Raw genomic sequence first — 14336 nt, 5'->3', positions numbered from 1 at the left:
GACCAGCATTCTCCAACCCACTCTGTCCTGGACCTCTATTTCCAGTCCTATCCAACTTTTGTTCATTCTTCTCATGTCTGTCCCCATTTCTCGACGTAATGTGCTCTTTTGTCTTCCTCTTCTCCTTTGGCCTTTAGGATTCCATGTGAGGGCTTGCCTTGTGACGCAGTTGGGTGATTTCCTCGTTGTGTGTCCTATTCACTTCCAGCGCTTCTTCCTGATTTCTTCCTCCACTGAAATCTGGTTTGTTCTCCCACAGTAGGTTGTTGCTGAGAGAGTCTTGCCAACGTATCCGAAGTATTTTGCGTAGACAACTGTTAATAAACAGGTGTATCTTCTGGATGATGCCTTCGTAGTTCTCCTGGTTTCCGCCTTATACAGAAAGTTAAAAACCAAACTAAATGTAACATTACATTCAATATTGTAAGTGTACTTTTACTCCTATCATACACATTAAACGGGAACCTTTAAATATCATTTCATATACTCATAAATGAGAACACTTTAAAAATAACGCTGTAGAATTTACCTCGAAGTAATCGAAATAAAAATCGAGGTTCATCACCAGTAAAATCAACGTTTGATTTGATATATTGTTCATCTACAGTTTTAATGATCCCATGAAATAAATTCTCTAGTGATTCAAATAATAAAGCAATTGGTCCAATTATATCTCGTGTTGCCATTATCTAAGTAGAAAAAAGAATTTATGCAATTTGTAAAGTAAGCAAAGATGGATAGTGGCCAATTAGAGACTGACCAGTTGCAGTCCTAACACATCGATGGGAAGATTTAAACAAACAATACTAAATGAATTTAAACTTCACCCCATTCACAAGCACGTGGCTATCAGGACTCAGTGGCTGAGTGGATAACGCGATTGCGTTTGATGCGAAAGTTACTGGGTTCGAGTCCCAGAGTGAAGATCAACTCTAAGGTGCAGGTACATTTAGCTAACGAGTCCCAAACAGGACGAAACACGCGTTCTGGATTCCACTGCTAGCCACTATCCATCTTCAACAATTGTTGTTAAGAAACAGGCTTTGAAAAAAATGAGTTCGGAAGGAAAAGGAAATTTCCCTAACTTGTGCGATCTCAAGTTTTCAAGAGTGATCTCGCCAAAATCAATTCATGGTTTGTAAGATAAAACTATAATATGCCAACGGTATTATTACATGATTTGGAAGGGTGACCTTGAGATCAACCAATCAATAGTAGCCAATGGAGTACTTGTGGATGGAACAGAAGTAGCTTATGCTCATCTAGTAACAGTGGATCAATGTTCAGTGGTCAGTTGTACAAGATAGAGAAGTTTCAGCTTGATGGCTGATTTAAGTGAGGCTCAGTGATATTTCTCTGACCTTACAATAACTACCGATCATTAAGCTCAGGATAGATTCTCTGAATAGAAAATGGTACTTTTGTTGAGTTTAGACGCAATGAGTGTTTGAGAAATGAAAATCCCAATAAAATAATAATTCACGTTCGTAAAGTGAGCGTTAAAGCGTCCATTATTTATGAAAGAGCTCCAAAGTTTAGAACAATAGTAAAGTTACAGTAGATTAATAGTTTTAAAATAATCACTAAAATTATTGATTATCAATAATTAAATCTAGAAATCAAACTATTTTAATTTCAATAAACTGCAACTCCGAAACCTCCATTCTTAACATTGAAACTCCGATACCGTAGCTCCTGACTCTTATACTCCTAAGCATTAGCTATTAACCCTAAGACACTGACTTTAACAGTTTATTCCACAAAAGTATCATTATCCCATTCTTCCAAAATACGAAACAGTCAAGTCATTGTTCCCTGCAACAAGCTAATCTCAACAGTCTTTCAAATTCACATAAGGCCGTCAGTATGGTTTAGTTATAACATTTAAACTTTGAAAATTCTACGATCTCTACAAGCATCCTACACTAATGTTGATCATATGTTCACCAGTGAATAGCTTCAAGATGTAACTCTTGGAGACAATGAGCTGTGAACAGTGAGGTTTAATCCACGTCGGTTATGCGACAGTGGTTCATCGCAACCAATCGTTAAGAGTTGAGAAATATTGTGAAATAATTGAAGTTAAACACGAACATCGTTGGATTCCAGGTCAGTGCTCTACAGGTTAAGCGTTAACATGCGAAAATGAGAGTCCTGAATCCGATTCTCAAGTGCGCAGCAGCGGATATGAACTACTGAGGAGTCCCATACCAGGGCTAAATGGCCGTCCACTGTTTCCAGGTTTTTAATTGTGGTTCAACTAAGATCAATTCGTGAATCAAATCGAAACTTCCATTTATTTTAACTTGTGAACTGTAAAACGACAGCATTGTAAGTATGAGAGGCAACTATACATTTGGTGATTATTAAGAACTGAACAAATAAATGGTTTCATAATAATTAATTTCAAAGGAATAATGACATTAGATAGGAAGACTTTTAAGGTCACGATAGAATAATATATTGAATAAATCGTTTTTATAAGCAGAGAATAAACTTGAATTGGAAGATTGCTAAAGCTTCGACTGTAGTCAAATCCCTATTGACTAGTTGTTTTTTTAATCACAGTATGAATAACTGTGAAAGCGCCACACAAAAACTATTATTATTTCATTTATTTGTGTGAAGGCTATGATACTACCAGGGTGGTTATCATTGGGGGACCAAACTCCGGGCCTTCTACTTAAATGTCTGATCCACGAGGAAGTGGAGCAACGTAGGGAGATGCAGTCCCATGGCGACCGGTGATCAACGATTGATTCTCACGCCATTTATTCCGTCAAGAACATGGAGCACATATACACCATCGGTTTGGAATCAGGGTTTACCAACCCTCTTAGGTGGATCCTTCACATCCACCAGCCCGATTAAATAGATGGAAATTCACTTATCGTCCTCTCAATTCTGAAAACAACAACCCAACTGAGAGAAGGTTGTGAGTAGGACTTCTGTGGGAGTGTCTGTATACGCGTGACCATGTGTGAGCACTTCGGAAGGGAGGGATAATTCTCCACTCCATTGATGTACCAGGGCATTTGCAGACCTCCCACTTATAGTGCAGTTATGGTGAGGTTGAGATTTCTTAAATATTTGTATGGTCAGAAATCTATTCTATATTACTAAATGAGTGATTTATGAATTCGAACAAAATAATTAAAAGCTAGTTGCTTTCTGTGTTGTGATTTATTCTGGCTGTCAAGCTAGCGATCATGGGAAAATGGATTGTGCATCAGTGATCGCTCTCTTTTATTCTAGAGTGTTATCTCACTATTATCGTATCATTGATCTGTGGAGTATCATTGGTACTAGATAGAAATCCTAAGAGAATTAATCAATACTCAGATCAGATTGATGAAACGACTCTCCTGTCTTACGATTCAATCTCATTAGCACATAAATCAACTCAACAATAAATCAATTCATTTTAACCATAACACCAAGAAAATGAATTATTTGGAAGATGAACATTGTTATGAAATTGATAAAGTTCGTATTGACACATTGATTACATACATTCCTAACACTCTAAGCACATTATTTATCATCTATCTATACTAATTAGGTCATGATTATCTGACTAGTTTTCTCTAAGCAAATGTTGAAAACATCCATTGTTACTAAATCAATCAATATGAACTTGAAATAACTTTTATGGATTAGAATAGAATAGTTTTCTTGAAGTTATGCAATATTCACTTGATATGTCTGATAAATTTACCAAAGAATTTATAATGATCACTAGTAGTAGACAATGTCTCATTGTATAATTCATAGAAATGTGGTGTGTGCTACTGATGTTGACAGGTATATAAGTAGTATGTATCATCAATCGAAAGTGAGATACCTGGGAGTAGTATGTTGAGAATATCGAAGAAAATAAAAAGAGAATAGTGTAGTGAATGATTGTTGTGAAAATGAGGGTAGAGTAAATTTTAAGACGATTTTTTTACATTTGCAAATTAAGTATGGGACTGCCATATCGTCCCATAATAGGATGAAACGGCCGTCCAGTGTTTCCAGGTTTTCCATGGTTGTCTAGCTTCAATTGACTCACGATTTCAACTATAATATTTACTATAATCAAAGATGAATAGTGGCTAGCAGTGGAATCCAGGACGCGCATTTCGTCCTATTCGGCACTCGTCAGCTGGATGCACCTGCACCTCAGAGTTGATGTTCACTCTGGCACTCGAAGCCAGTACATTTCGCTTCAAACGCCATCGCGTTATCCACTCAGCTACTGAATCCTGATAGCCACTTGCTTGTGCATTGGGGTGAACAGTTTCAGTCTTAAGCATCAATGGGAAGATTCAAACAAAAAATACTAAGTGAAGTATGTACTGTATGTTTCTCATACATTAGTGAGATCTTCTGTAATTTTGTATCCAACTATATTCATTTGTTCTCACTTTTGTTCTCATTTACTTCAGTGCTAATGTCAATGACATTTTAGGAGTAATTGAAAAGCATTAAGTAGGTGAAGATAGAGACATAAATGAGAGATGTATTTATACAAATGTGTTTGATTTTGTGTTATTTCATTAATATGTCTCCAATTACTGATCATCAATAATTACTGAAATTCACATGAACTGTATTCTTACTCTGATGCTCATATTATTTATGTGAATATTTGAGTGTGGATGCTTTGTTGAAAAACTGACCTATTAAGTTTTATAAGCAAGGGTGGATAGTGGCTAGCAGTAGAATCCAGGACGTATGTTTCATCTCGTCAGCTGGATATACCTGCATCCTGTTATTGACGTTCCAGCTGACGAGTCCCAAAAAGGACTAGACGCGCGTCCTTGATTGTACTGCTAGCTAGCATCCACCTTTGCTTATAAAGCTTGTGACTGAAGGTAATATCCAGGCAATCTGCACAGGATGCATATATGCTTAAAAGAAACTGATCATTTCCCGTACTGAAACAACAATGTGAATGAACAAACAAACAATACCATGTGAATATGACCTATTAAGTCTGGGATGAAATCATTCAGGATGATTTAGAGATGTTAGGGGCTTGTGTACAGATAAAATGTGAAAAAAGCAACCATTTTCAAGTAAATTACATTGTTCTATGAAGACGATGAAGATTACGAGAATGATTCAAGATCTCGATGATCATGAACTTTTGTTGATAGAAATACTGAACATTTATAGTTGCTTATGTTTAGTGATCGCAACTAAAGATCCTTACTTTGAAAAACTTTTAAAAACTTCTTTGAACAAAGAAAAACTGATTAGCTACATTGTCCATAAATTGGTAGTCATGTGAAGGGATACGAATGATATGCATTAAATAATGTTATGTAGCTGCAATAGAGTTTTAATGATTTCAGTTCACTCATCCATTGAACAGGTCATATTGATAGTTCATACGATTAATTCAGATTTGTGTTAAAAACCATATAAAATATGGAAAATTTTATTAGTATAAACGTGTATATTCTCCTAGTTACAATATATGAACTCTATTCAATTAATATACGGAGTATAAAATAAAGGTAACCATTATCCGAATTCTAGTTAAAGGCCATTAGAAATATAGTTCAAGTAGCAATAAATGATGATCGTACAACATTGTGAATAAAGTGAAGTAAATAATGTAGATCATCAGTCTAAAGTCTAAGCGTTTATTATCAAACTTAATGGTCTTTTTAAGCAAAGAAGGATAGTGGCTATCAGTGGAATCCAAGACGCGCGTTTCATCCTATTTGGGACTCGTCAGCTGGATGTACCTGCATTCCAGGCTTGTTGTTCACTCTGGGACTCGAACCCAGTACCGTTCGCCTCAAACGCCATCACGTTATCCACTCAGCTACTGAGTCCTGATAGTCAATTGCTTGTGTGATGGGGTGAGGTTTAATGGTCTTTTGTTTGATCCCTAGTAGGTTTGTAAATGTGAACAGATGAGATATCCGGGTGAGACTATAATCTATAGACAAATTTTGACCTTGACCTTGGAGAAATTCATCTGTTTACCAGGGTCAAAATAGGGTTATAAATTAATGTGTGGAATATGGATTAGGATTTAGAATTAGAAGTTAGGATTAGAAATCTCTAAGCTAGAGATTTCATTACAAACTAACATCAGTTATTATGTCAAAACTCTATTTAATCATGTGAATAAATAAATCTCATTGATTCATCCATAAATTATAGTCTCGCCTGTATTCCATATTAGGATGATATTAATTATCAGAAGGGGTTTTGTGGAGATTTAGTATATTTCATAGTTGAAATCATGAGTCAATTGAATAAATTATTAAATACTTATAGGTTTACAATAACTTTTTCAACATATGTTCACTAGTGACTGACTTCAAGAGGTATTTCTTGGAATTCTAGTGAGAAGCACTGACCAGTGGAGTTCAACCGGGTATGTTGTGAGATAGTAACCCACTGAAGACAATGGTGGATGTGTCGCTCAATTTCGTGGATTAGTTGAAGTTAGGCATTAACATCGTTGGTTGCTGGCCGGCTAAATGGTTTAGAGGTCAAGCGTTCACACGCGCGGCACTGATAAGTCCTGGTTTCGAATCTCTCCAGGCGAGATCGTGAATGCACACTGCTGAGGAGTCCTACAATAGGATGAAACGGCCAACCAGTACTTTCATGGTCTTCCATGGTGGTCTACCTTCAATTCATGATTTATGATCTCAACTATTAAAATAACTTTTTCATTATTTTCTAAAGTCATTCAGTGATTTTAGATAATAATATGAATCTATTCAAACAAATTGAAATTCAACAAATAAACTTACAATAATATAAAATGTTATAGTAGCTATCATCCATTCTAATGTCAAAATAAGAAATGTTTGTCTATCCAACCAATCATTAAACCAAAAACTATTTTTTTTCATTATTTATTTATATTATCCAGTTTCCAGGATAACAAGATGGTTAAATTGAATCCTTGAATTAAATATCCATTTAATAAACTAAATATTTATAAAATGAAATGAAATTATTTCAGTTAGCAACCAATCATTTAGAAGAGTATAGAAAGTATGGTAACTATTGGACAGATACAAATGTACACACTCAATATCATCAATTGTTATGCTTAAATTTATCTAAAGAGAATTCTAGAGTAAACAAAAAAAAGATTGAGTAATTAGTTGTGACTAAATGAACAAATGTAATATCGTTACCTGGTCAATATAATACAAGGTTATCTATCTATCTATCTATCTATCTATCTATCTATCTATCTATCTATCTATCTATCTATCTATCTATCTATCTATCTATCTATCTATCTATCTATCTATCTATCTATCTATCTATCTATCTATCTATCTACCCATCTATCTATTTATCTATCTATCTATCTATCTATCCATACTATCTATCTATCTATCCACACTATCTATCTATCTATTCGCATTATCTATCTGATATGTCTTACTGATTGAACGCTATATTCGGATCCTAAGCTAGTTTCGTAACCCCCAAGCTAGAACTACACAGCGATTTGAACATGAAAGAAAAGGCACAAAACATGAGGGAAGCACTTTACTCCAAAGGTTCCATTATGTACAAAAATATAGGGTTTTTATAGTATTTTAGAAGTCTTTGAGTTTTTCTGAAAATTCTATAATACTACTAAACATAGTAGCAGTGTAGTAATCAGCCAATCATGTGACTTTTCATTTTTGCGATATTTCTAGTAAAACTTTTAATCAAACGCTGATTGGATAAAATGCTTCTTAATGTTTCCTGAGCTTGTCATGTCGATTGCGAGAAATTTTCAGGATCGCCCCAACACTATCCACACCATTTATCTATTTATCTATTTATATATCTATCTATTTATCTATCTATCAAGCTACGTGTCGTTTACAATGTCGCTCAATAAAAAAACAATCTTGTATTAGTGAGCGACAACTAGATTGTTCCGAGTGTCATAAAATCCGATATAGATTTTTGTTAGAAGTAATTATGTACTTTTATTCAGTTGATATAAGTAATGAATAGAATGTTAATTTCATTTTAGTCATAATACAAATTACTACTTTATTCAGTAATAAAACTGTTACACAATGAAAAATCGTCAATGGCAATTATGTAGCGAATTTTCTTTCAACATATATTCAAATTGTTTATATATAGTTGAAATCATTAGTCAATTGAAGAAAGCACTGGACGGCCGTTTCGTCCTATTGTGGGACTCCTCAGCAGTGCGCATCCACAATTCCACCTGGTGAGATTCGAACTGAGAACCTATTAGTCTCGCGCGTATGAACGCTTAACCTTTAGACCATTGAGTCGACCGGCAACCAACTCCAAACAATCCTTGAAATTGAACGACACATCCACCATTGTCTTCCGTGGGTTACTATCTCACAACAGGCCCGGTTGAACTCCACTTGTAGTGAACAAGAACACGTGTAGGATCAGTCAAAAGTATTTGAAACGAAAATTATAGACTACCTCGCTAAAATCTGATAACCATACAGCGAATAAGTAATTCATAAAATAACAATCAGTTGCCTCAACCTTGACTGTTCATCTAATTAACATCACGTTAATTTGTAAACCATTTCCGAATAGTGAGTTAGTACAAAGTTATTAGTCAAAATATTAGAATTGATACTAAAATTAAACAGTGGGTAATAGTACACTGTTTTTGTGTTATTAATACATAGACTATTGACTGACTTGTATCTGCACGTTAGTATATAGTGATGTGCCTGTCTGTTAACATTCTTCCATTCATTCGATTATCGGCATAAAACTCGACCGATCAATAATTTACCAATGGTGCACACATTTATATTACACGAGAGAATTAATTAACTAATCCATGAACACGTTCTCTTCCCATGTGTGGTCTGATTACTAACGCGTGTTCTTTTCACTTGTCTCACTCATGATAAAATCGATTCCAGCCTAGCTTATATTGAGCTTCTCTATCTTTCGATTTGAAATAAGTCTAATTTAATTTGGCAAACGATGCACTGCAATGTATATGAACTGAAAACGACGGTTATAATTAAGATCATGAACCGATCAAGAATAGAAAACCATTGAGAACCTGAAAGCACTTAATGGCCGTTTCGGCCTAGCAAGCAACACCTCACTAGTGTGAGTGGAGATGTTAGCAGTGGGAAGTATGTTTAAAAGTCAACTAACACAACCAAGTAGTCAACTTGGCATCACCAAACCACTATTCGAATGATAATCAAATGCAACCTCACTCTCTGATACTGTGATAGTGTGCACTCATAATGACTTCTTTTACATTTGTACCAAGATGAAACCTGTATCACAAAACAGCACTTTGCATACCATACAATACTGTGGTGTTTATATGAACCAATGATTCATTTGTACTTGATGAGTGCTTGATTTCGAATTCCAAATACAGTACATTCGTTCGCGTTCATCTATTACTTCTTGATTAAACTGAGTTATTTCTGGGATTCCTAGTTTATACTATAATTCAAATACTCCTAATTATCACATTGGCGTCAGGATTGAGCCTGTGTTGCAACGTTGGACATAAATTTAGATTTTGATGCTTTTGGGGATTACATGGTAAGGTTAGAAATATGGACTGTGATCAAAGAAGATGATGATGATTTCAATATTGTGGCTCATATCCTTACATTCATGGCAAAAGAAGCATACAGTTCAATAAAGATTTCGGCATTTCCAGAGAAGCCGATTTCAATCTCTTATGCAACTCCCAAGCAACTAATACTGGACCATGTAAAGTATACAAATTTCGAATGAGGTGAACGAGAGTTGATGGGTTTTTTTAATCCGTTCAGTTACAGCAATATTTAATGCAGGATATTAGATCTGATCGTGCAGTAAAGCACACTCTCGTCTACCAAACCATTTACACAAATTAGACATGATTAAAATTTTTAAATTTTAAATTTTGTAGATCACTCACTGACCAACAGAGTGGATGTGTAAAATATCAGTCTCACTTGTTATGACTTCAAATGCATTAAACCACTGACTATGTTACACTTACATAATCGGATACTTGTCAACACCTATATTGATAGTTTTGTGAAATCGATGGAAATCGGTGGATTCAAAGAGTCACCTGACAATGATCATCTGACAGTGGTTAACAATGTTGTTCATATAAAATCGACAAAGCAACACTACAATCACATGACTGCACTCTGACGTGAACAACATACATAGTTCGTTTTAACTGGAATGCTAAGCAGTACATCATCACAATACATGACGTTTGATTTACATCACTGTCAACAGTAATCGCTCATTTTACTACGGTGAACATTAACTTGAACTACAATGGAAACGGATAATACTTGAGTTTCTAATAATATTGTTACTATTTTTATCAGTCAAATGTTTGTTATTGCATATCTAAAATATCACTCTTTTAATCAGTAATGTACACTGTTCATTAGTTACAAATTACCTTATTCTGTTCAACTTGTACGCACAGTGAGGTGATTGGCCTAAACATTTGAAAGTTAAAAGTTGTGGATCGGAACATAATTCGCTCTACTTTATTTCGCACAGTAACAAGTTATTGCGAATGCGATTTACATTGAAGCTATGATGGTCAGTGTCAAGCTGAATTAATGAATCAAGAACTATTTCCTGTTCATCAACATCGCCAGCATCATTTATTTCTAATGAAGTGTAAGAATGGTTCTACTCACCACTGCAGACGTTAATACAACGATGTTCACAGATAATAAAACAACAATCATATGTTATTTCACGATTTGAATATCAACAAATTAGACCATCAATTCGAATATCGCTTCACATAATACTGTCTGAGTGTAGCCAGTTGAAGTCTACACCACATAAGCCGCCTCCTGGTCATACGTCGAACACGAAAATATGTCACCTGAATTCAGATCGAACAAGTGACCTGCATCACAGTGTTGAATTAACCTAACAACTCAAAATCACACACGATTGCGTCATTCTCACAATAAAACTACTTCGTGGTATTCGCAATCTCTTGAACCGGTCAGACACACAGGTTATTAAAATGAAGCAGTCAGGACTCTGTAAAACCCAACGAACATCAATGACTTCACATAGATGTGAAACACTACAGATCACAGTGGACACTCGAATAAATATAAGAATATATCAGAATGAATGTGAGATGTTGTTTATATGGAAAATAATTTCACACTACAGATTCATGTGTACAACAGCATACAGATGTCTAGTCACATAATACGATCACAGTGATCAATGAAGAACGATGTAAAGTCTACTTTTGATTAACCTTTATCCCATGTTGGCCACGTTTCCAGTTCACCGGACACACTTCACCATGCTTCTCCACAAATTGGAACGCGTCCAGTAGTCGTAATGTTTCATCTACAGATCGTCCAACTGGCTTGTCATTGATCGTGATTTGACGTAGAATTCCATTCGGATCAATGATGAATAAACCTCTGAAAAGGAAGGAACAGTGAGGACAATAGTAAGTAGGAGTATAGATGAACGCATATCTCTGTGTAAGTCGATAACTAATGCTCTCGATGAAATAAGTGGTGATTCAAGTACCTAGATTCGGTTGTCGTAATGAACGTTGGGTTCTACTCGTCAGAAAGTTCATGAAGAATCAGAGCTTCTGTAATGCCCAAAAACACGTTTCGCTGTGTCCAATCTAAAAACACATCGACTGATTATATATTCGAGAATACGGATCGAATGAGGATCTGGTTTAGTAAACATCCACTTGTCATCACATGAACAATATGTTAAGATGCAACAAACAGTAAAACAGTGTAACCTATCAGAGAACATAAAATATCCTTGACTATACATAGACGTAGACACTGAGAAACCAGTAAAATACTAAACTGAAACGTTGTTTGACGAAGATGCTTGCAGCCTGTCACAATTATTTCAGTCTCCTACTCAAACGGGAAACTAAACACATTTCGTCCCACACGTTTGTCAATCTGATTCTCAAAAGAGATGATCAACATTTCAGCGAATTCAAGACAACAAATCGCACGAAAATAAACACAACACTCACCTGAATGCATTACCATCCTCTTCATCGAATACACCATATGCTTTGGAAATCTCCTGTTTACGGTCAGCCAACAGAGGAATTTTCATATGACCCAATCCACCCGATTTACGATCCAAATTGTCCCATGCAAGATGACTGTATTGAGAATCTGTAGAACAGGCGATCACTTGACAATTTCGACTGTTAAACTCCTCCACCTGATCACTGAACGCGATGATTTCGGTGGGACACACGAATGTGCTGTGGGAGAATGATGAAGATAAGAATCACTGCAATAGTGAAACTGCATGCACTACATACACGTATTCAGACTATGCATACTGGTTGAATAGTGAGCAACTTGAATATGTAATGCGATATGTAGCGATTCAACAAATAATCCAATAGTCACTCAGTCAGTTCGTTAGTTAGACACATGCGTGTCAGTTCAACCACATTGAATAAGTCCTCATCATACGTTATCAAGTGAACGACACATCTGTTCATCATCGGTTAGTCACTCAGTTCCGATTTTGAGTTTCACACTGCTAACTAAAAACTTATCTCAGGAGAATACTGCACTTTGTGAAATATGGTAACACACATTTACTATGACATCTAAAGGAGGTAATCGCTTAGATGTTCAAAACAGCTAAGGGATCAATAATCAATATCAGAATCTAGTTTGCATAAATAAACTGCAGTCAAAACGGAGATTGCCACTGTAATTCGTGATCAATTTCCTAGACATTTTATTTCAATCCACAATGGGCATTGAGAGTGCACATCACTGTGGAGAGGATTCCTCACAGAAACTCGTTATCAATTTCGTCTATTCGTCAGCACACTCACGTCTATTACGGCCATCTTCCTACCAAGTCCACTCTCAACAAATAAATAATCGCATCAGTGAAAATACACTCGTCAGCAGTGTTCATTATCAAAACTCAGATAAGTGAAGCCAAATGAATGATTAGCCATAACACGGTTCAAATACTCCCGATGAGTATATCAACACATTTGAGACCATATGAGAACAGATATTCTCAGTCAGTGAACATAATATAATCATTCACTAAATATATCCACTCAAATTGCAAAGTCGAATCAAGACAAACAACATCCACACTCGAAAATATTGTCAGAAACAAGAAGATCAATAAATCGTCTGATCTCTATAAAAGATTATTTTAGAATATCTAGAAACTCCGACGAGTCGAAAATCGCATACACAGGTCCAACACATTATAAGAACAGACGGTAACAACAAATATGCATTTATTCAACCAGTGGAACAAATTCGGTTATTAAGAATATGTAATCGGTTTGAATGGAATGGGTGAGTGAATTTATGCAATCGAATACTATGCAACTACCACACAACAAACATGCACAATTACAACTTACAAATCAGATGGATAGAAGAATAATACAACATATTTTCCTCGATAATCCTTCAAACAGATCTCTTTGAATTCACCATTAATCACAGCCTGTCCTTTGAATTCTGGTGCAGGTCTATTAGGCAACAATACCATGGTCAGTGATTACCAAACTCAAAGTGAATTGTCTGTCTCTCCAATCATGTTTTCATGTTTATATACATTTCGAGTAACACAACAACCTTGAACATAATTGGTTCTAATTTTCACTGTGAGTCGATTGTGTTGATTTAGTGGAGTCAAATATCAATCACATTACAGCATGTTTCGTCATCTCTCTTGTAACACACGTAGCCACTGGTTGATCAGTTCACATTAGAATCAACACGTCCATGCACACAATATTTGCATACACGTAACGAATGGATTTCATATTCACCGACTATGATTCAGTGAGTGCAAACTATTTGAAACGAAATACAAGTAAATTATTGTGTTACAACCATTGAGTGCAATCACATGTTGTTTGGTTAAAGATCAATTGCAAAACGTAAACAAAGAAAAGAACTGAATGAGAATGACACGTGATTGAGTAATCGAGGAAAATATTGACAATTCATTTAATGATCTGACTACACACTACTAACAAACTCTTCAATGCATATCACTAAGGTCCGATTAATTGATGGCAATTTCACACTCATTTCAGTCAACATCAAAGACATTCAAAACACAACTTCTTAGAGAATTCCACAAATCAGATATTGATAAGGCGTCTCACGATGTGGCTGAAAAAAATAAAATTTTCCAAACCACTCGGTTAAAAATAGAGAACGGAATTTGCGAGATGCATATATTAAGAAAGATCGAAAGATACCAAAATAAAAAAACTATTAGCGATATCAGAGTTAACCTTTGGAAAATTTAAGAAGTGAATCACTTCATCGGAATTCTGTATA

The 14336-nt window shown here is 35.4% G+C and overlaps 2 protein-coding genes and 2 non-coding genes across 4 annotated transcripts; 1 reads left to right on the top strand and 3 right to left on the bottom strand.

Moving 5' to 3' along the window:
* Positions 1–479: 479 nt before the first annotated feature.
* Smp_059490 (hypothetical protein) lies at positions 480–686 on the bottom strand (the record flags this gene model as incomplete). The annotated part of the gene is made up of 1 exon (XM_018797737.1): positions 480–686. The coding sequence occupies one exon, from the start codon at positions 684–686 to the stop codon at positions 480–482; it is 207 nt and encodes a 68-aa protein (XP_018652749.1).
* A 170-nt stretch (positions 687–856) lies between these two features.
* Smp_tRNA_01860_Gln_TTG.1.1 lies at positions 857–923 on the top strand. The gene has a single exon. It is a non-coding gene (tRNA).
* Positions 924–4174: 3251 nt separating this feature from the next.
* Positions 4175–4246, bottom strand: Smp_tRNA_01036_Pseudo_TTG.1.1. Its single transcript has one exon. It is a non-coding gene (tRNA).
* Positions 4247–11239: 6993 nt separating this feature from the next.
* Smp_059480 (Peroxiredoxin, Prx1) lies at positions 11240–13567 on the bottom strand (the record flags this gene model as incomplete). The annotated part of the gene is made up of 3 exons (XM_018797736.1): positions 13403–13567; positions 12017–12256; positions 11240–11426 (listed from the first exon to the last, which is right to left on the bottom strand). Exons 1-3 carry the CDS (start codon positions 13531–13533, stop codon positions 11240–11242), a joined length of 558 nt encoding a protein of 185 aa, XP_018652748.1. The 5' UTR covers positions 13534–13567.
* Between the last annotated feature and the right edge of the window lie 769 nt (positions 13568–14336).

Source organism: Schistosoma mansoni, chromosome 5 (genome assembly GCF_000237925.1).
Source record: "Schistosoma mansoni strain Puerto Rico chromosome 5, complete genome".
NCBI classification, from domain to species: domain Eukaryota; kingdom Metazoa; phylum Platyhelminthes; class Trematoda; order Strigeidida; family Schistosomatidae; genus Schistosoma; species Schistosoma mansoni.
Note: the sequence above shows the minus strand (reverse complement) of the source record. Positions and strands in the feature narration are given on the sequence as shown.